Source organism: Larus michahellis, chromosome 20, assembly GCF_964199755.1.
Source record: "Larus michahellis chromosome 20, bLarMic1.1, whole genome shotgun sequence".
Taxonomy (NCBI): domain Eukaryota; kingdom Metazoa; phylum Chordata; class Aves; order Charadriiformes; family Laridae; genus Larus; species Larus michahellis.
Genome location: NC_133915.1, coordinates 6,296,252 through 6,317,336, shown reverse-complemented (window position 1 = coordinate 6,317,336; position 21,085 = coordinate 6,296,252). Strand labels below are relative to the sequence as shown.

The 21,085-nt window shown below is 47.1% G+C and overlaps 1 protein-coding gene across 2 annotated transcripts in view; it reads left to right on the top strand.

Moving 5' to 3' along the window:
- Window positions 1-21,085, top strand: part of XPO7 (exportin 7) — a 50,130-nt gene that overhangs the window by 24,953 nt on the left and 4,092 nt on the right. For both annotated transcript variants that reach the window (XM_074563886.1, XM_074563885.1), the window contains exons 6-23: window positions 860-964; window positions 3,864-4,029; window positions 4,591-4,664; window positions 6,094-6,213; window positions 6,448-6,594; window positions 7,522-7,694; window positions 8,791-8,984; window positions 10,072-10,177; window positions 11,531-11,666; window positions 12,628-12,701; window positions 13,792-13,872; window positions 14,399-14,462; window positions 16,141-16,249; window positions 16,670-16,776; window positions 17,249-17,337; window positions 18,069-18,176; window positions 19,268-19,350; window positions 19,911-20,125. In XM_074563886.1, coding sequence (XP_074419987.1) covers window positions 860-964; window positions 3,864-4,029; window positions 4,591-4,664; window positions 6,094-6,213; window positions 6,448-6,594; window positions 7,522-7,694; window positions 8,791-8,984; window positions 10,072-10,177; window positions 11,531-11,666; window positions 12,628-12,701; window positions 13,792-13,872; window positions 14,399-14,462; window positions 16,141-16,249; window positions 16,670-16,776; window positions 17,249-17,337; window positions 18,069-18,176; window positions 19,268-19,350; window positions 19,911-20,125 — 2,151 coding nt within the window. The remainder of the gene's footprint in view (window positions 1-859; window positions 965-3,863; window positions 4,030-4,590; window positions 4,665-6,093; window positions 6,214-6,447; window positions 6,595-7,521; window positions 7,695-8,790; window positions 8,985-10,071; window positions 10,178-11,530; window positions 11,667-12,627; window positions 12,702-13,791; window positions 13,873-14,398; window positions 14,463-16,140; window positions 16,250-16,669; window positions 16,777-17,248; window positions 17,338-18,068; window positions 18,177-19,267; window positions 19,351-19,910; window positions 20,126-21,085) is intronic.

The following is a 21,085-nucleotide window of genomic DNA, read 5'->3' as shown; positions in this document are numbered from 1 at the left end:
GTGTGCCTCTGCCACGGGACTACAACAAGGCTCGATCTTGGATGCACTGTGATAACCAGCTGCCCATCAAATAACTTATCCTGGGCAAGCGGAATTTTGCCGGTCTGTGTGCAAATACGTGGCAAAGATGTGAAGTATCACTTCACTTTTCTCCCTTTCCTAGAAAGTCCTCTACAAAGTGACGTAACCCGCGCTGCTGCTCACCTCGCCCATGCTAGAATGCACTGGTTGAATCAATTGGAGACTTTGTTATCCACTAGAAAGCGATATATGTGTATTTGCCTCTTGGATCATATGTCAGCTTTTTATTCTGATATGGGGAGAGGTCCAGAACTGGAGTTTGTAATAGATACGGCAAAGTTCAAACTGGCTGTCACTGGTTAACTCTCCTTCTAGTTTTCTTCTCATCTGTGCAGGTTCAGGAGGGAATTATAATTGCTAGTAGTTGTCCATGTGTCTGCCCAGCGGCTTCAGGTAGGATTTAACTCCTTAGGAGTTCAGAGCACTTCAGAAAGCAGCATTCAAGTTTCTAAAATGACTTAAGTGCTGTCAAAAACACGGCTGATCCTGCTTTGGAAGAGATTGAAAGCAACTTGAGAGTAAACCCTGCTTTCTGGCAGGGGTAGAGTGAAACTGCAGTGTAAGTATTGTAGGTGGAAAGTCCTTTTCATCAGCCAGAAATATGATTTTAGCCGTGGAAGACCCACTGCTCTGCAGTAGCAGCGCATCCCCCTGGGGTAACGTTTCTCTAGGGAGGGAAACCTTGATGTCCCAGTGCTTAACAGGGTCCCCGTGGCTTCTGCTGCTCTTGTTCCGCCTCTGCCCGTCACTTCTAAGCGCTGGTTTTCTCTCTGCTCAGGCGGATACTACTCATCCACTGACCAAGCACAGGAAAATAGCCTCTTCCTTCCGAGATTCATCCTTATTTGATATTTTCACGCTGTCATGCAATTTACTGAAACAGGTAAGGAAACCCTCGCTTGTTTTCTCTCTTGGGGCTGTATGTGGGGGTGACAGACTTTGGGCTGAAGCTCCCTCTGATGTAACTGTCCTGGAACAAGCGCTCTTGTTCTCAGAGCTATGTTCTGGACTTGGTTTTCAGGAAAGCTTCGAGTTAGGTTTGTATTAAGGAAAAAAAAAAATGACACAAATACAGAAATGTAATTCTTATCAACAATTTTGATTCAACATCTGTGCCTGCACCACGAGGCCTGGGTTAAACTATCCTGTCTTAAAGCATCAGGAAAGAGACAAGATGTTTGTTTTATATTTTAAATATCTTTGATTTACAGCACTGGGAGAGAGGTTTCCTGTAAACTAAGCCCTTGTCTCTCTTTTAACCTCCGTTTAAAACCCATATGATAAGAGAAAAAAATGCTAGTGAAGATACGTTTGGTAGATTGAGACTAAAGACTGTCCTTCATACTTTAACACATGATAAATATTAGACTGTCTTGTCTTCTCCAGGTTTTTATTTTGTGCTAATCATCACACTTGAGTTAACTTGTTTTAAAATACTTATTTTGGGAGACAAGGCAGCAGTGCTGTGGTAGTAGGGTTGGTTTTTACCCCCAAAAAAGCAGTTTTTCTTCCAGCTGAAGTAGCACGTGTATATTTTGTAAGCAAGTAGATTATCTGAAGAAAATTCTTGATTCTGCATCAGGTTTCTTTTCTAAAGGACTAATGTGGAGTTCTAACGGTGCCTTGAAGAGTAGCCCTTTATGAGAAAGTCTGCCCCAATAAACTGAGCAGCAGTAGCACAGATTTCATTAGTTCAACTGTTATCCTTCCAGCTGAGTGAAGTGTCAAAGTTGACAAATAGCACAAAGAGTGAAAAGGAAATTTTATTTTAAAGATATTTCAAAATGAGCAGCTCTGGTTCTGTCAGTAATAAAGGTGGGTACGTGGGTGTAATCTGATCTTTTTTTTTTCTCCTCCTGATTTCTAAAGGAAGCAAGGCTTGTACAATTATTCTAGTCATCCTTTCCCAGGCATCCCTCCTCCTGAACCATAACAGCTCTGGTAACTTTTGAATGCATTGGCTTATTTTAGGTGCATTTGATGGTCAATTAGAGGTCTCAGAAATAGAAGGATTCCTCTGGTTTTGTGAAAAAGAAGCTCCTGGGGAGGTGCAGGCAGGACAGGGTCCTTATCACTGCCCAGACTTGTTGGAGCGGGGCCAGAGGAGGCCACAGAGATGCTGGGAGGGCTGGAGCCCCTCTGCTGTGGGGACAGGCTGAGAGAGCTGGGGGGGTTCAGCCTGGAGAAGAGAAGGCTCCGGGGAGACCTTGGAGCCCCTTCCAGTCCCTAAAGGGGCTCCAGGAAAGCTGGGGAGGGACTCTGGAGCAGGGAGGGGAGCCATGGGACGAGGGGGAAGGGTTTTACACTGACAGAGGGGAGATTGAGATGAGATCTGGGGAAGGAACTGTTTGCTGTGAGGGGGGTGAGCCCCTGGCCCAGGTTGCCCAGAGAAGCTGTGGCTGCCCCATCCCTGGAGGGGTTCAAGGGCAGGTTGGCCGGGGCTTGGAGCAACCTGGGCTGGTGGGAGGTGTCCCTGCCCAGGGCAGGGGGTGGCACTGCGTGGTCTTCAAGGTCCCTTCCAACCCAAACCATTCTGTGATTCTATGGGAAGATTCAGCCAGTGCTGGTACTCGGCCAGGAGGCATAAACCAGAGCTGCTTAACCTGGTGTCCCCAGGGCTGCGCTGTTACTGTGTGTCCTCTACATGTAGCTCTGGCTGAGCTCTTGCCCACACTACTGTTGCTGCATGACCAGGGGGACTTAAACCATGTCTTCCTAGTCTCTGTCTCAGGAGGAAGCCTCCACTTTTCCACCCTAACTCTTAATCATCTTGCTTTTGTTTCTTGAGATGCTGTGGTTTAAGACAGGCTGTTGTTTTCTGTTGTCTCATGCAACATCCTTGTTTTCCTGTGATTAAACACCTACTACCCAAGCTATGTCTTTTTTTTTTTTTTTTAAATGTCTAATAGTAGCTGTCTCAAGGTTCTGTGTATAAAGCAGAAGTTTCCAAGGTGATGCTTTCGAGTGGGGAGGATTTGGGCTGAGAGAAACTGATGCTCACGTCTGTATCCGTGTCCATAAAACGGGGCGTTTAGGCAGCCCCAGAAGAATGTGCCTTTGTGATACAGGGGAGAGAGTAAGGAAGACATTCCTGCAAACGCTGGCCTTGGCACAGTGCAATGTGTTATTTGCAATAGACTTAAGCTGGAAGAAGTTAGTTTTGTTTTAAGTACAGAGCGATAATACAAAGGATTTTTGTCCCTGGAGCACAGACCTGAGTGCGACATCTAAACCGCGGTGAAATGACCTGGCATTTTGTGGCCATCGAGTTCTTTGTGTTACTTGAGAGTATCCATGTTTTCCCTGCCGGTAGCAGAGCGTTGTAACTGGAGCAGGGTTTAGACAGATCATCTGTGCAACAAAAGTGAATGCGCTCATTTCCATATGAGGGTTAGGTGGAGCAACAAGATTCCCTGCTGCTAAGTGCTTGTCAGGCAGAAAATGTATTCTTGTGTTTAACCTTAATAAGAACTTCCTTATCTCCGGAATCTCACAGTATAATTGCAAGCTGGCAAGCCCGGCTGCTTTTCTCCTGTGCAGTACAAGCCGAGTGAAAAAGAAAGCACTGTCTATTTATCCCTCTTGTGTAAAGACTAAGCATGTAAATACACATGCTGTCTGTAAAAGTGCATGATAGCTGGGGTTGGTGCTTGTGGCATGTGATCCTTATGATTGTGACATGCTGTTTAAAGTAGAATTACTGCCTCAAATTCAGCTGTCACCTCGATTTTTATTTTTATTTTTTTTTCTTCTTACTTTTTTTAATCCGCTGTATTTCGTAGGCTTCTGGGAAGAACCTGAATCTAAACGATGAAAGCCAGCACGGTCTGCTCATGCAGCTCCTTAAGCTCACGCATAATTGCCTGAACTTTGATTTCATTGGCACATCAACAGACGAGTCCTCAGATGATCTTTGCACTGTGCAGATCCCAACCAGTTGGAGATCAGGTAATCTTGCTGGAGGAAGAGGGCTAATCTACAGCACGCCAGCTTGACAGCGCGGGTGACTTGCAAAAGCCCTCTGTGTTTAACGAATAAACTTTTGCATACAATGCCAGATGTAAATTCCAACCTTTCCTTAGTGTGGTTACAAATGTGAACTGCACTTGGGTTGGTTATCGTGAGCTATAAAAATGCTCCTCTGCCCTTTCAGTCTTACACCTGCCAATTGAAGGAACAGTAAATTTTTTTCAAAGAAATATAAGTAACAAATAACTCGGCACCTGTCCTCAACGTCCTTGCTGTTCTCACCAGTCATTTTGCAGGCGGTTTCACAGATTGTGTTCTTAAAATATTTTCCTGTAATTTTGTCATAGTACCAAGTACCACTGGGTTTACTTTATTTCTGGGAAAGGCAATTGTGTAAAAATGTAAAAACCTTTGGAAATTTTCCCATCGTGTGGTACTTCATGTGACAAGTCCGCATGCCATTGGTGATAAGATAAGCATTAGACCTATGGAAAGCAGTAAATGGAGGTGTTCTCAGTAAAACGCTCTGTTCTGTTTCAGCATTTTTGGATTCTTCGACCCTTCAGTTGTTTTTTGATCTTTATCATTCCATCCCTCCTTCGTTTTCTCCTCTGGTAAGTTTAGCGTTTATTTTCCTTACAGACTCTGCTACCAGAAAAGTCTTTGTGTAGGATTCATCTGGGAGAATTACTGTTGGTCAAAATGCCGTAGGCTGACTTCCGACAGATACCCTCACTGCGATGGCGCTGCCTTGTGCTGGAGCGACGGAGGGGAGGCTGCTCTGGGGCTGCTGCCCAGAGTTTTGAAGCATCTGCGGGTTTTGGGTTTGACCTAAGAGCAGCTTGTTCGCTGGAAGTCCAGCCTACTTCTTCGTCCTTGTCTAGCTTAGAGTCTTGCCCTGCCAGCAAGCCCGTTTTGAGGGATGTAGCTCCTGTTACTTCCATTGTGCTGCTCAGTTGATCCTAGAACCATGATGCGAGCAGGTAGCGAGTCTGGGAGCGCGACTGAGGAATGTAATTTCTCCTTCCACGCTTTAAAACTAGGCCGAGTCCCAGTTGGATGAAATGGCTGATAGCACAACTGAACTAAAAGTTGGATTATTTCTTCTTGAAAAAAGTTGCCCGCCAGGCATTTATCTATCGGATAAATATTTTTCATAATTAATGCTACAATGAAAACATGCCCTCTGGCTAGGGAGGGAAGGGTCCTTCAGAAGTATTTTTTTCCGCTGAGACTCTCAGCGCTGTTCATTATGTTGAAGGGTTACTTGCTAATTCTGAATTTAGAGCCTCAAATATTCATGAGAGATTTTAAGTGTGAAGTGCTGCTTTTTTTTTTTTTTTTTTTTTTTTTGTTACTGAATAGAAATCTGAAGCAATTACGCCTTTAATTGTCCTGCCTCTTTGATCAGTAAATGTAAGAGCCAGCAAGAATGAGAGGCTCAGCGAGGTAGTCCTTAGGCTGGTCAGAGGGCTGGGGCTTTGTCTCCGGATAAGGACTGCAGGGTGCTGCTCACACCTGACTGCCGCTGCTCTTCAAAACCTGTACACCAGCCTCTTACTAAGCTGCACCTTGGCAGTTTACTCTCCATTTAAATTTCAGAGGTCTGCGTTAAGAACGATTTAATTTTATTTTTTTCCTTGCCAGTCTTCTGCGATGCTTTTCCAAGCCTGTGTTAAGTTTACCAGCTTTCCCCGCCACTCCGGGTGTATTTCCAGTCGTATGCAATCTGTGTTCTCCACCTGAAAGAGTCCCAACGTCTTTGGGAGCAGAGTTTGGAACACCCCTTTGACTGTCCGCGTGGAGATGTTGTTCCTTTGGTTTTTGTCCCTGCTGTAATTTGCTTCTACGCTTTTCCATAGACATAGAATTGCAGTGATGATGGCTGTAGTTTCAAATCCTCTTTTGAAGTGAAGGAGCTGTTGTGTAGCGTGCAAAGGAGCATCAGGCTCAAATGATCTGTTGCGTCATGAAAAGGAAACGTGCTGTCCATTTTATTGTTCTAATCCCTCCCGTTCTGTTTATTCTCTTTGCCCCTTTTAGGTTTTATCCTGCTTAGTGCAGATAGCCTCTGTACGCAGATCCCTCTTCAACAATGCGGAAAGAGCAAAGTTTTTATCTCATCTCGTTGATGGAGTTAAACGAATACTGGAAAACCCACAGGTATTTCAGACGCAGTCGGTGGAATTGTGTCTCTGCTTCCTCTGCGTCAAATTTCTCACCAAAAATGCTTTCTAACGTACATGTCCCACTTGTGGCACTGGGGAGAAGGGGGCAACATCTTGCTGCTCTTTTCCTTTTCCTGCCGTTCCACCATCAGTCTGCGCCTCTTGTAGCTGGCTGCCATGTGTTGCGAAGTAGTGCTGTTTCTCAGTTCTTCTCTTTTTCTCCTCTCAGAGTCTGTCAGACCCAAACAACTACCACGAGTTCTGCCGGTTGCTGGCCCGGTTGAAAAGCAATTACCAGCTGGGAGAGCTGGTGAAGGTGGAGAACTACCCTGAGGTCATCCGACTCATCGCCAACTTCACCGTGACCAGCCTGCAGGTACGGAATGGTTTTACTTACCCTCCATGGGTGTTCATGCCCCTCGTCTCCTCTTGAAACAAAATTATAACCCTCTTGTCTGTTCTTTGCCCCTTAATTTGCTGTACGTTATTTTTACCAAAAAAACCCTGCGGACTCTGTGGCAGAATCCTGCGGTGTAGCATTGCTTATTCTGTGAATTCCTACTGAATGGAACAGGAGCAGTATGTGGGGGAAGGCAGGGTTGCTATGCCTCCAGAGTCTTTCCATGTCCTAGCCGGGGGGGAGGTGGGGGAAGGAAAAAAGAAAAAAAACCCAACCTTGTTAAATAAGGCTTATTTTTAGGATTATGTATCACTTCACTATTAAAATGCATTTGCAGGGATTGCTAGTAATGTGAATATCATGCCGTGTTCCCACCGAGTTTTTCACTGGTATACAGCTTGTAACTACACCCTTGCACAGAACATGGTTAAAAAAAAATTGTATAGCGTACATAATGCCTTTGTTTGTTAAATTTTTAATTTTATCTGGAAAACAGCTTTAAACTGTACATTCCGTTTGGGAAGCTGTCTGCAGCACGCTACAGTATGAGCTTGGTAGTAGTTTGGGAGCAAAGGCTTTGGCTCAGTTACACAGCCAATAATATAAAAAATATAAATACAAGTACATGTGGCATGTGTGTGTATATATACATATAGAATATAAAATATATATATATACACACAATTTAAAAAAATGAGCTTGAGATTATCTTTCAGTCTTTACTGACTGCTGATAGTGCCCACTGAATTCAGGTGTGAACTGAAATTCATTGTTAAAATTGGCAACCGGATCATTAAAGCCTTTATATGTTGCCATATCTAGGGCTGCGTGAGTCAAAATAATACGGGTAAAATAATCGAGGCTGGTTTTCTTTCCTCTTCTGTCTCTCTCGGCTCCTGGTAGCACTGGGAGTTTGCACCAAACAGCGTTCACTATCTCCTGAGCTTGTGGCAGCGGCTGGCTGCGTCGGTGCCCTACGTGAAAGCCACGGAGCCTCACATGCTCGAAACCTACACGCCAGAAGTCACAAAAGCTTACATCACATCCAGGCTGGAGTCTGTGCACATCATACTGAGGTGAGAAAAGCAGAGAAACGGCAGAGCTTCTGCTCATCGGCACCGGAGCCTACCGCAGAAGGCTCCACCGCGTGCGTCTGCCGAGTTTTCTTTTTAAAATGGCCATGACTGCAGGAGGTTTGGTGAGTCACCAAAGGATTTCTAGGGGAGGTTTACGTAAATCACATTTTCTCTCGCTTATAAAAAAGAGATCTATAGGTGGTTTTTTTTAAGATGAGGTGTTTGTTGTTTTTTTTTTTTTAAGACCTTTCTCAATCCCAGATGTCTGAGATTGATCTGAGTGTTCTCTGACATGTTACGGGTAGAATTCATCTTACCTAGCACCATCCACCTGCAGCATCCCCTTTCACTCTGAACTGCCATCGTAGCAGAGATAAATAAGTATGCACAGTGCGATTCACTTAATTTTTGGATCTCTGCTGTAGGATGGCACAAATTATACCTAAAAGTATTTTTTCTTTTTCTTCCTTTGAGTGTAGGGGCAGCCTACAGGACTCTTTCGGAGTGCCTGGATTTGCGTGGGATGAGTTCCACCTTATGTGTGTTTGTATTTGATGAAAACAAATGGTCAAATATAGAGGAATAATGCCTCTCTTCAGGAAGACTGATCAGTTTATCCCTTCTTAGGTATCTAGCAATGCAAGGGAGGAGCAGCAGGTTTAGCTAATTCTGGAGTTCGCAATAAACTTAGTGTTGAGGTTAGTGTCTTTAGGAGAAAAGGTAACTTTTAAAGCATTGAAAAGGACTGAAAGGTTTGTTATACAAAGACAACCAGACAGAGACCTTGTTCTTGGCACCGCACATTGTGTTCAAAGACCTGGATAAATGTTAAAGACGTAAGAAGAGCTTACTCATCCCCGGTCCTGACAGCCTTTCCACCTGAACCACTCCTGTTCTTCTGATTTACGGCCGCAGTAACGATCAGATGATTGGGTCGGTCTGTGTAGCTCTCCATCCTGACAAATATGAGAGGCAGAGACTTTATCCACTGGAATTGTTGTATGCCTGGGGAAGCATAATAGAAATAAACTTATGATACGTGTTAGGCCATCTCTGCATTTTAAGTCCTTTCCTAATCCATGTTCTTGCTGCTTAGGGATGGTTTGGAGGATCCACTGGATGATACTGGCCTGGTGCAACAGCAGCTAGACCAGCTATCCACCATCGGCCGGTGCGAGTATGAGAAGACCTGTGCTCTGCTGGTGCAGCTCTTTGACCAGTCAGCCCAGTCCTACCAGGAGCTGCTGCAGAGTGCCACCGCCAGCCCCATGGACGTTGCGGTACAGGAAGGTGAGCGTGTTTGGAGAACAAGCTTGCAGTAGGTTGCCCGTTCTCAAAAGTACCCTTTCAGAAGCCTGCATTGCTGGTGAATTCCGTAAATGGGGAGGCAAATCTCAGAAACGTTCCCTTGGGGAGGTGCCCATATGTTGTAGAATATTTTTGGCTGTGGACAGGCACTCCCAACGCACACGGTAGTGCTGGCTGAAGATACCGCTGACCTACAACTGACTCCATTCCTTTTTTGGGGAAAACTTAGTGCATCTCCTTGCCCAGTCTTTCAGAGACAAGTTATGAGGGTGTTCCCCCATCCACAGGTGTCCAGCACTGCCTTCCCCATCCCTCTTTTGTCTGAGGCAGATACGGAGCGCTCATTTGAACCTCCCTGCTGGCGATGTGGCAGAAACCTTCAGCTGGTGGTTGGTAATGAGTAACTGGGAGTGGGGTTTTCAGGTGGTGCCACTGGTGTCTGTCTGCAGCACTGGGTGGGTTCAGCATGGAGGTTTTGCACTTGCACAGCTGGTTGGGTTAGGAATTGCTTAACACTGGCCATAAAGAAAGCAGTTCCTTTGGAGGTTCAGGTGGGTTATGGCCCCTTTCTAATAACTTCGCTGGCTTTTGTGGAGGAATTGGGCACATCAGCACAAGTTTGGAAGCTGTTCCTCTTCCTTCTGAAACAGTATTGTCTGATCTAACACAGTACACTTTTTTTTTTTTTTTTGCTGAGTGGGCAAAACTCCATATGATGTTGACTTCTCCATCAGCCACGTGTACTTTGAAAGAATAAATGCTGCCTGCTGGCATCTGCATGTGTTTAAATATGTAGAATACAGTTTTGCAACAAAGTGGCTTTTTGCAGTGGAACAGCTTTAAATAATGAAAATCTTCCAGGCAGACCTGGCATTCTTGTTTCTTTACTAGTAAAGTCGTGCCTGGTCTCCACCGAGTGGAAAATTGAGTAATTTTGGTATAGATGGGCACTAAAGCAAAAAGATACTCCTTGTGAATCCTGTCTTTGTCAAAACATAATGCAGATTTCCTCAGCTTCCTCCGTGTAATGTGTGACGCGCTCGGTTCTGATGTCCTCTGTTGGTTTCAGGGCGCCTGACGTGGCTCGTCTATATTATCGGGGCAGTGATTGGTGGTAGGGTCTCGTTCGCCAGCACGGATGAGCAGGATGCGATGGATGGCGAGTTGGTTTGTCGGTAGGGATGCTGACTGTTTTCTAGCTGCACCACTCTTGAAGTCAACAAAATAATTGCTATTGTGAAGCTGCCATCATGTTCTTCCCCTCTTTTCACTGAAAAGAATAGCGTGGAATTGGCCATCCTGAAAGAAGAGATTGGCGGCACTGGCTAGAGCCAGTCAGCAAACTTCTGCTGGGGCTTGGCTAAATTGGGAAATCTTGGGTTATAAGAACAAGAATGAGAGGGGAAGAGCATGTAAGAGGGGAATTATACTGGGCTTAAATGCACGCATTGGAGTAGAGCTAAATGCATGATGGCTCTTTGCTGGGGTGGGGGGAAAAGTCTTTTTTCCTAATTAATAAGCCCAAGTGGGTTTTGTCCATAAATACACTGTGAACATTGTAGTAGTTCTACAACTATTAAAACGTCATACTGTCTTTATACTTACAACACGCACTGGATTTTCAGGATTATAAATCCTCTCCAGCGCAAGCTTTATTTGATGGATGTGAGAACATGTCGCTTATACTCATGAATGACCTTGAGTCACGCTGAACACTTTGTGGTCCAGAGCCTAATTGCTCTGCTTGAAGCTGGCGTAGTAGCGGAGCTATGGTGTGAGCGAGTGGAAGCTGGCCTGTTGGTGAGCCAGTAAATAACATCGAGCACTGGCTTCCCGTGTAGCTGATGAGTTACTGAAGAGGAAATCATGAGACCCCATATGTATTTCAGCTACCTTTAGCGACAGCATATATGGTAGACGTTCATAGAACTCTATTTATGTTTTATCTTCTTTCCCACTCTGTGTTTTGTGACACTTGCCATAAAAAATATCGTTGCTTTTGCCCCCCTGTTCTGCTGCATGTGTGTTACCCTAAAATCTGTAGAATCCCTCCAGCCCTTCCTTGCCGGCAAGGTCTGCTCCTTGAGCCCGTGCACCGGTCACAGCATTGTTTCCGCAGGGCTCACAGCAAAAGCCAAACTGAAGTGGGAATGTCGTTTAGAGTCTGGCTCTTGTGAGGGGAGCAGGTAGTGGTTTCGCAGGTGGGTTTGAGAACATGATGGACCAGTCGCTGGGTAAGTGTGCGAAAGCACCCGAAACTCACTTCTGCAGCAAATTAAAACCAAGGTCTTGAATCCCTGTTAAAAGGGATATAGAAACCTTATAATGGCCTTGCACAGCAGAGGAGTGTGCTTTAGTCAGTGTTTTGTTATCAGTTTTGTCAGTTCTTGACCCAAAATAGCAATGCCCCACAAAAAGTCAAAAAAAAATCCTGTTGCACGCAGCCTGGAAACAAGACCACATGCCCAAAATCCCTCATTTCTGCCGGTGTCCATCAGCAAGGTGTGTTTTTTCCCACCTCTCTGCAGAGTGCTGCAGCTGATGAACCTGACGGACTCTCGTCTGGCGCAGGCTGGGAATGAGAAGCTGGAGCTCGCCATGCTGAGCTTCTTTGAGCAGTTCCGGAAGATCTATATTGGAGATCAGGTGCAGAAGTCTTCCAAGGTAATCAGTCCCCTTGGCTATGCCTCTTTGATGATACAAAGTCCAGTAATAGCTTCCTTTTTTAAATAAAAGCAAGTGGCATAACTTGTTTTCTCTTCCTTACAGATGAAAATATTCAACAGACCAGTCTGCTGCGTTTTCTAGATACGTGTCCAGTGCTAACATTGCAAACCTTGAGCTTTTTGAAATACATTTTTGAAATACTGCGTTCTGTATGCATCAGGAAGGAGCCAGTGACTATCACAGCTTAGAGCTTGAGACCTGGATTCAGTTTTGTTACCTGCCAGGTTTCTGTTGTGACTTCAAAGGAGTCCCTTAAGCCTACAGACCTGTGAAAGTGTGAGGTGCACCACCTCGTACACCCATGAGGAGCCTGAGCTCAGCATCTGAGCCTTGCTTCCTCGGCTCTGAAGTGAAGCTAGACATCCATTCTCTTCATCACAAGGCAATTGTAGACGTAGTGGACTTCGAATGCCTTGGTGCATCTTTAGAGATGCAAAATACCTTTTTTAAATGAATAAACATAAAGAATGGGAACATGATTACTCCAGAATTTGGTTCTCCGTCTTTCCAGTAACCTATGGCCTTCCTTACCTACCCTGGAGACTTCGGAGCAGTGACGTGACGAGGGGCTTAGAGTTCCAGACAATTCACTAAGATACTGTGTGTAGGAGCACAGTTGTTATGTCCCCTTTCCCTAGGAAAAGCAAGTGCCCAGCTTCTGTCTGGTTATGACTAGCAATAGAAAAGAGGTAGTAGTGATTAGGGCAAGTATTGATCTGGATCAGATCCCAAGCATCTCTGTGCATTGTTCGACTGAGCTGGGAATGCCCAGAGCATACACCCTCCCAGGCACGTGTGCCACGAAGGGAGAACAAGTGAAAAACAAATAATCCGTGATCATTACTTGTTTTGTTGACAGCTTTTAAATTGGTGCTATTTTTTTTTTTTTGCCCTCCAGCTGTACCGCCGTCTCTCAGAAGTCCTGGGGTTGAATGATGAGACTATGGTCCTGAGCGTCTTCATAGGAAAAATGTAAGTGTTCCTGCTCGCAGGCATCAGAGATTCCAGGGTTTATTTGAAGGTGTAACCAGCAGAACTGCAATATGAGGGAGTGTTGTTCAGTCTAAAACTAGTAACATCTGGCTACTTGAGAGAATTACAGGCTTTTATCAGGGCTTAACTCACGCACAATATCCAGGATTGATTTATCCACCGTGGAGCCACAAAAATAAGCCGTGCACCAAGATAATGGATTCTCTTCCCAGTGCCTGCTTAGTAAAACCAGAGTCAGAGAGGGGACAGCCTCAAGCACTCGTGCTCTGTCACTTGACTATTGGCAATCACCAGCCACGAAAGCTCTATGGGGAGGGCAACTGCTCCTTCAAAGGTTTTCTCTGCAAATCGTGCTGTTCAGTACCAGAGTAGCACAAATGCTTTTCTTAAAATTCTTCCACTCTGGTAGGCACCCTATTCGGCCTGTTCCTTGGCAGCTCTCCTCTGGACCAAAACTGTCGACTGGCTTTTTGTCATGTCTTTGGCAGCCTCCGTTGGCATTTTGAACCAATTCAGTAGCTCCGATGCTGACGCCCAGTGCCGTGCGCCTGGCGACGTGCAGCCGCTAGCTCCCCCTCGCCTTCTTTAGCATCGCCCCCATCTTTACCTGTACGGGGCTTTGCCTACCCTCACACGCCCCAGCTGCGCATCATCCCCAAGGGGTGAAATGGCTCTCCTGGAAGAAGCAAGGGCTACTAGAATTCTGCAGCTGACAGTGGATGGTGCAGGTGCAGAATTGCATACGTCTGCATGTAGTCACTGCCGCAGAATTCTCTTACCCTTGCTGCAGAAACCAGCCCTGGAGTGCCACAGAATTCCAAGGGCCTGGGTATGGGCCAGTGTAGCTTGGGACCCAAGTAGTGAAGATTATCTGAAGGATAATTTTCTAGTCAACCAAATGTAAGTACAGTAATTTTATACCAATATTTTGTGGCTTGTGATGTCTGTGGTTTCGGTGGAGGGTGGAGCTGATAATGTTGGGTGACTTATGAACTGTAAGAATCCGCCGCACAGCAAAGGGGAAGCCGAGCAAACCCCTCTGATCCACCCTTGTTGTCCTCTTCCCTAGCATCACCAACTTGAAGTACTGGGGTCGATGCGAGCCTATCACCTCCAAGACGCTGCAGCTGCTCAATGACCTCTCCATTGGATATCCTTTGCAGAAGAGCTGGTGGGAACGCAGGACACTTAAACCTCAGGATGGGGGAAGAGTGACCCAGATGCTCGGCTGGAACAGGAGCACTCTGCCTGTAACAGATTCCTGCTGAACCGCTTTGTCTTTGGGGTAGTGAGAAGAGCAGAGTGCGAGTGCTTGGCCAACGTCTTATCTAGCTGTTGAATTGCAGTAGATGGCTATAATATTGGAGGGGGGGATAATTTTGGATCATAATTCCTTTGTAGCTTACCTTCCATGGTTAATTTGTTTACAGTCACAGTCTGTCTTATGGTCTTCTATTTGTTCTTCCTGACAAAGTAAATAAAAATAGTCACTGCAGGTCTCTATAGTAATAGAGATGTCTGCAATTTGGTTGCTCTCGAAACAACTGGAAGAGAAGCTAGAACATATTGAATAATGTAGACGTAAGTCCCCTTCCAGTTTTGCCCTGGAAAGTGCTTTGCAAGCATTGCAAGAAGTCTTTCTGCTGACTCTACTGCTTCCTTAACACCCCCTTTACGTACAGTAGTGTTAGAAAGCTGGTGAAACTGAGCGCCGTACAGTTCATGCTGAACAATCACACGGTAAGTCCTTTCACCTTCTGCCTTTCGTCTCGCAGCAAACTGCTCCATCTGCCTTTTGTGCAGCTGAGATCATCCCTTAATTTTAACACCTGGACACACTTTTGAAGTGTACCTGTCTCCCGGATGACACTAGATGAGCCTCTAGAAAATGTGATCCATCTTTGTTCAAAGCCTGCCCTTCAATTTTGAGGGGCTGTAATTATGTGGGGACCTTTCATCCACGAAGGATTAATGTGGGGGTCTCTTTACTCAACACTGAAAGACAGCCATCTCCAGAGTGAAAGGCGGGAGACAGCCGATACTGCGTGCAGGCGGACAGCAGTGAGCGCTGTTTGCGCGATTTAATGCAAAATACAACAGCATTTCGGTGCCCCAGCTTTCATTCTGAAGGCGCTGATTTGGAAGACGCGCCATCGCTTGCAGTGGACAGGATAGCCGTCCTGTTCCTTGGTCCCTACTGGTATGGTACTCCCTGTGCCCATCTGGGATGCCGACTTGAAATCAAAAATGTTGGAATCGGCAACTAGAAGCCAGCAGTGAAGTATCAGGTTTCTGACTTGCCTTTGAGAGCATGTGGTCATTTGATGCTGTGATGCTGTAGCGATAGGAGTCCCGGCACCACGTCCAGAAGGTTTGCATTGACTGGCTGAACGAGGCGCTGTATTCCTTGAGCTGGGGGCTGTTCTGCAGGCAGTCCCCACCTCCTGTGTTTGCCCCAGAAGCTGCATTCAAACTGCGTTGTCTGGGGCTACTGTTTCCGTGGAGAATGCGGGCAGAGCAACTGGGGATCTGTCTGGTTTTCAGCAGCCTTAATGCCTGAAGGGTCCCCATGAGGAAGAGGGGCAGATTGCTTCTCTGCTCTGGAGGCAAAGCAAGACTTCCTTGTTCTTCTGGTCCCTGGGGAATTCCAAGATGAAAGATGATAGCTCGTATCTTTGCCAGCAGATAGGAGGCTGCTCCGGGGCGTGCAGGAGCGGTGCCTGTTGCCCTCTGGTGGCCTGTTCTCCGAGATGGTTGGCAGATGTGAGGCGGTTACATGATAACCGTGCAGCTCGCTGCTGCACATCCCTGCACAAGCGGAGAATTAGACGGGGGAATGAGGAATCCTCAGCCCTTGATAGGCCATTCAAGGTTGTCATTCCCCTTTAGAATCATAGAATCGTCCAGGTAGGAAGGGACCTTTAAGATCATCGAGTCCAACCATCAACCCAACACTGCCTGAACCACCACTGACCCACGTCCCTCAGCACCACGTCTGCCCGGCTTTCAAATCCCTCCAGGGATGGCGATTCCACCACTGCCCTGGGCAGCCTGTTCCAATGCTTGATAACCCTCTCGGTGAAAAAATTGTTCCTAATATCCATCCTAAACGTCCCCTGGTGCAACTTGAAGCTGTTTTGTCCTATCACCTGTTCCTTGGGAGAAGAGACCGACCCCCCTGGCTGTCCCCTCCTTTCAGGGAGTTGTAGAGAGCGAGAAGGTCTCCCCTCAGCCTCCTCCAGGTTGAACGCCCCCAGCTCCCTCAGCCGCTCCTCACAAGACTTGTGCTCCAAACCCCTCACCAGCTTCACTGCCCTTCTCTGGACTTGCTCCAGAATCTCAATGTCTTTCTTGGAAGTGAGGGGCCCAAAACCTCTCTTAACCCATCTTTAACCCACGTCTTCTCTTCTGTTTGCAGAGTGAGCACTTTTCCTTCCTGGGCATTAACAATCAGTCCAACCTGACTGACATGAGATGTCGGACTACGTTCTACACTGCACTTGGGCGTCTTCTCATGGTGGATTTAGGTACTTGGGTCTTTTCCTGGGAACCAGAGCAAAACGGTGACTTTGTGGTGTGGATGCTGGGCTCTGCAGTAGGCTGGGTCCTGCTGTTCAGGGAGCTGTAAGCTCCTGCAGGAAAGGATGCTGGAATGGGAGAAGCCAAATGGGATAAGAAAAAGGAGGGGAAAGAAGCTCAGGAGTGGGTTTGATACCTTCTTGCTGGGTACAGGTAGTCCAGAGGTGCACACCACCAAGGCTGGGGCCAAATTTTGATATTGGCATATTAATATTTAGATACTGTCAGTGATGGATCACCTGCCTGGAAACCTGTGGTCTCTCTGGCTCTGTGGGTGAGCAATGTCTGAATGTCTAGCACAGGCAGTACTGCAGGGATGTGCAGTTTATTTCCTCCTGATGTCTCTTTTTTTTTCCCTTTTCTTTCAGGGGAAGATGAGGATCAGTATGAGCAGTTCATGCTTCCCCTCACAGCTGCCTTTGAGACAGTGGCACAGATGTTCAGCACAAATACTTTCAACGAACAAGAGGCAAAAGTAAGTTGGGCAGGACCTTCCCTCTTATTCATGGTCTCCCTGCTCTTTCCCTTAAGGGCTTTGACATTTTCAGTTCAGACAGGCAGGAGGGAACAGGTAACTCCTGCAGAGGGAGAGCCATTCTGCCCTCTGAACGAGATGAGTTGATAGTGGAGCAATAGGTGCTTTTTTTTCAGTATATGGGGAGCAGCGGTGTGCCTCGTATCCCTTGGGGTCGAGGTATAGTTCGCAGTTGAAGTTTTCCTTCTGTTGGGAATGAAATACCCCGGTACCGTCACCACACTGGCTCCAATTAGAGGGCTGCTGGCACTGCAGAGGAAGAACTGTCTAACCTGGGATTGGCGGCCAGCATGGAAAGGCTGTATTGCCGTTGGGATGGGAGGAAGGGAAGCGGCTCTGGGCTGGTGGAGCCAGGGAGGGAGAGATCCGTGTGTCTGTGGCGTTCTAACATAACTTTTCTTTTGCGATGCAGAGAACTTTGGTTGGCTTGGTGAGAGACTTGAGGGGAATAGCCTTTGCCTTCAATGCCAAGACCAGCTTCATGATGCTGTTTGAGTGGATGTATCCTTCTGTTGCCCTAAAACTTGAGTCATCCCGTCTGTCAGAGGGGAGGACTCTGGCTGACTGCATACAAATGGCCTGTTTTCCCTGCGAAATCCTGACTGGGGTTTCTCTTCACTTTTATAGTACTCGGTGTCCTGTCTCTGAGCCCTAGAATAGATTTGACTTGGTCTGTCTGCAACCAAATCAACCTAGAAATCCGCTGAAAGCCAAACTGTTGGGGTTTTTCCGATTGGACCTAAAGAGATTTGACCTGTAAAGCACAAAGACCTTTAATGGGATGCTTGTGTCTCAGCAGCAACAAAAGCTTCCCTCTTGCTCGCTCAAGCCAGCAGCAGTTGGTATCTTTGTCCTCTCGGTGAGAGCATAGCTGCTCGAAGAGCACCGTATCTGGGCTCCAGATTTCTCTTTGGCTGGTGAAGGTCAGCTGTCTGTTGCGGTGACGGATCTTTATCTGCCTTCCCTTTCATTCAAAACCTTTTTAGTTCTGCTTTGTCCTCGTAGAAGAAGCGTGTATGCAATTCCTTCAATGGACTTAAGATTATTTTTTTATTATTATTATTATTTTCTGTGATAAAACAGACCCCAGTGAGCAGCATCACTGTTGAACCTTGTTAAGCAAGCTCCTTTGCGAGGTTTGAGTGCACTACGCAAAATACACCTTTTTGGCAGAAGTTGTGACCTTTTCGCTTCGTGCAAAGCAACAAAGTTCCTTAGCTTTCACCTTGCAGCTACCCATCCTACATGCCAATCCTACAGCGGGCAATCGAGCTCTGGTACCACGACCCAGCCTGCACTACGCCTGTCCTCAAACTGATGGCCGAGTTGGTACATAATAGGTACGAGCCTCCAGCAGCTGAAAGCTGGCAGGGATTTGTGCTGTTGTGTGGGTGTTGGTGTCCAGTTGTGTTTTATCTGCTTTGGTCTATTTATGCTACAAAGGCTGCCAAGGGGACAGGGGGGAACCTGGCATTGTTTCAGGAGGGAAGAAAAAAATCTAACAGTTCAAATATCAGTCGTGTCATGACTCAGTCAGACCAAGAGACACGATCAATAAACATTGAATTTGTTCAGCGTCTGTTTTCAAGGACAGCACTATAAAATGGAGGCGGGCAACTCATGTTTAATTTTTAAAACCTGGGTTTAAAATGAGCGTTGTTCTATCTGGCAGCCGGATGACAACTTTTGCTTTAGAGCATCAGCTCTTTTTTGCCAGCAGAGAGGTACCTCTGACGCTATTCAGATAATTCAGAAGCTGTCTAATCTGGCAGTGGAAGGTTGCCAAGATGCTGCTCTGGCTTAGAGCCATCTGAACACAGCCCTGTAGGAAGGGACCGTTGTTACAGCTGAGTGGAAGGGACACAAGGTTGAGGCACAGTCATTTGAGAGCTGGCTCTCCGTACCATCGGACTGCCACATCCGAGCGGCATCTTTGCAGTAGGACGATCCTTACTGGAATACGTCTGCTCATTTATTTCAGAGGTGAACTGGACAACTCGCTGCGCTTCAATTGTAAGATCTGTTCACTGTAGGGGAAGAAATGCCAAGCTCTGAATTCTTGGTCGCGTTATGAATAGGAGCCAGTCAGCCTGCCCTACAGTGCTGCTTCCAAGATGTTCTCTGTGTTTGTGTACAGTAGCCTGGTGACTATTGCCAAGACGGGATTTCCAGCCTCGATCTTGTAATAGTCCTAACGTCTGTGGAATATAGGCCCTTTCTTCTCTGACGGCAGAGCTCGTCTGGCCCTAAGTGGCTGTGTCCTGTCTGGCTTTGCTGATGAACAGCGGTATTTTCTACCACACCAGGGCATTTTGTTGAACTCTGGGGAGCAGCCCCGGGAGGCAGCAGCGCCAAGAGGCGCTGGAGCGTTAGCTTTGTTTTTATTCCCAGGTATGTTTGAGCTCCAATTTATTCCCTTTCTTTCTGCTAGATCCCAACGGCTGCAGTTTGATGTGTCCTCACCGAATGGCATCCTGCTCTTCCGAGAAACGAGTAAAATGATAACTACGTATGGTGAGTATCCAGCAGGTGGGATCCGGGCAGCCTCCCTCTGTCCTTGACTCCCCCGCTTGCTTGGGGAGTGAGGGCTGGGGCACTTGCCAGCTGGGAGAGCGAGCCCAGGCTGGGAAGCGGTGCCAAATCGCTTGCCGAATGCATGCTTAGATACAGGAAGATGCTACTGCTTGAAGTGCTGGGTAGGCAGGCAAGCAGAAGGGGCAGAGTGTTTGCCTTGCGAATGAGGAAGGAAATGATAGTGAGGAGCAGGAACCCAGCTGAGCCCCTTGTGAGTGCGCAAGGTGACGCGGGGCAGCCTGGAGAGCAATCCTGTCCTTATGCTGTCCTGTTTCCACTGCGAAATTACATGCAATTGTGTTCTCCCGGACTTCCTAGTAGAGCCACACTTTTAACTTGTAACGGTTTCCTTAACCTTCAGCTGGGGAATAAGTCATTGGTGCTCGTGGCTGACTTCAGTCACTCCTTATGGCTCTACTTACGTTTTTCCTGCGCTCTGGGAGAGAAAAGGGTTTGGATGTAGATGCTGAAATACTGAGTCCGCTTCTGTGCTTACTCAGGAAATCGTATCCTAACGCTTGGGGAGGTCCCAAAGGATCAAGTCTATGCCTTGAAGCTCAAGGGGATTTCCATCTGCTTCTCTATGCTGAAGGCCGCACTGAGCGGGAGCTACGTCAACTTTGGGGTCTTCCGTCTCTACGGGGATGATGCACTGGACAATGCCTTGCAAACTTTTATCAAGCTTCTGCTTTCCATCCCTCACAGTGACCTTCTGGTAAGCCGACACCTGTGATTAGCAGCGTAAACACATGGCTAGGGAAGGCAGGGTTGGAAGATTATACAGTAAGGGAATACTTTAATCACAGAGACAAATGAACTTGTGCCACTTCCTGCAACCCCAGCTATAGGCACAGGCCAGCAGGAAATTACAGCTGCTGGAATGTGCAGCGGCAGGTCCTGCGTGAAGGCTGTAACCCCCCCACCCAAGGGCCTGCTGGGCAGCCCCTCTGCTCAGCTCTCCCGGTCTCAGCAGGGCAATTACCAAAATAATTCCTCCTCTCTCTGAAAAACACTTCCTGCGAGTGAAGGATTGTTCTTCCCTGTGTTGCCTGTGGGCAGAGATCTCGATGCATCAGCAATTACAGTGCAACCTGCTTACTGAAGACATCCACCTACAGAGTCTTGCTCCTATGCAGACCTCGTATACAGAAACCCATTATGCGGCAGAGCTTTGGGACCCTTTCAGCACAGTCCTGCTTGGCAAAATATCGAGGAGAGAGGGCAGCAGATATTCCTCCAAGCCTTCTCTGTCTTATTACCATAGCAGGACCTGAAGGAACTGTGGCGGCATTCAGCACGTTCTTGATTTAATATACCTGTGGCCAGACCCCTGCTTTTGAGACGTGCAGCTCAAATGCAACTCTGGAGGTGGGGACACTTTACAGGATGCCCAGCAAGTCCCCCCCCCAGGCCTGGGGGGCTGCGGAGGGGTCTGTGGCGCTGACTGCAGTGTGGGCTGCTGAGCCCAACGCTGCGCATGTAGATTTTTATGTGATCTGGCACTCTGCACGGACACCTGGAGAGCCAGTGCTATCTCTGCATCTCCAGGCATTATTCAGCTAACGCTCCCCCCTTCAGAAAAGAGGGAAGCAGCGGGGAAAGATGTTTTGATACAACAGCTGTTGTTGCCGGAGCCTGTTTGGAAGGCTTTTGGTGGGGGAGAAGGGTGGAAAAT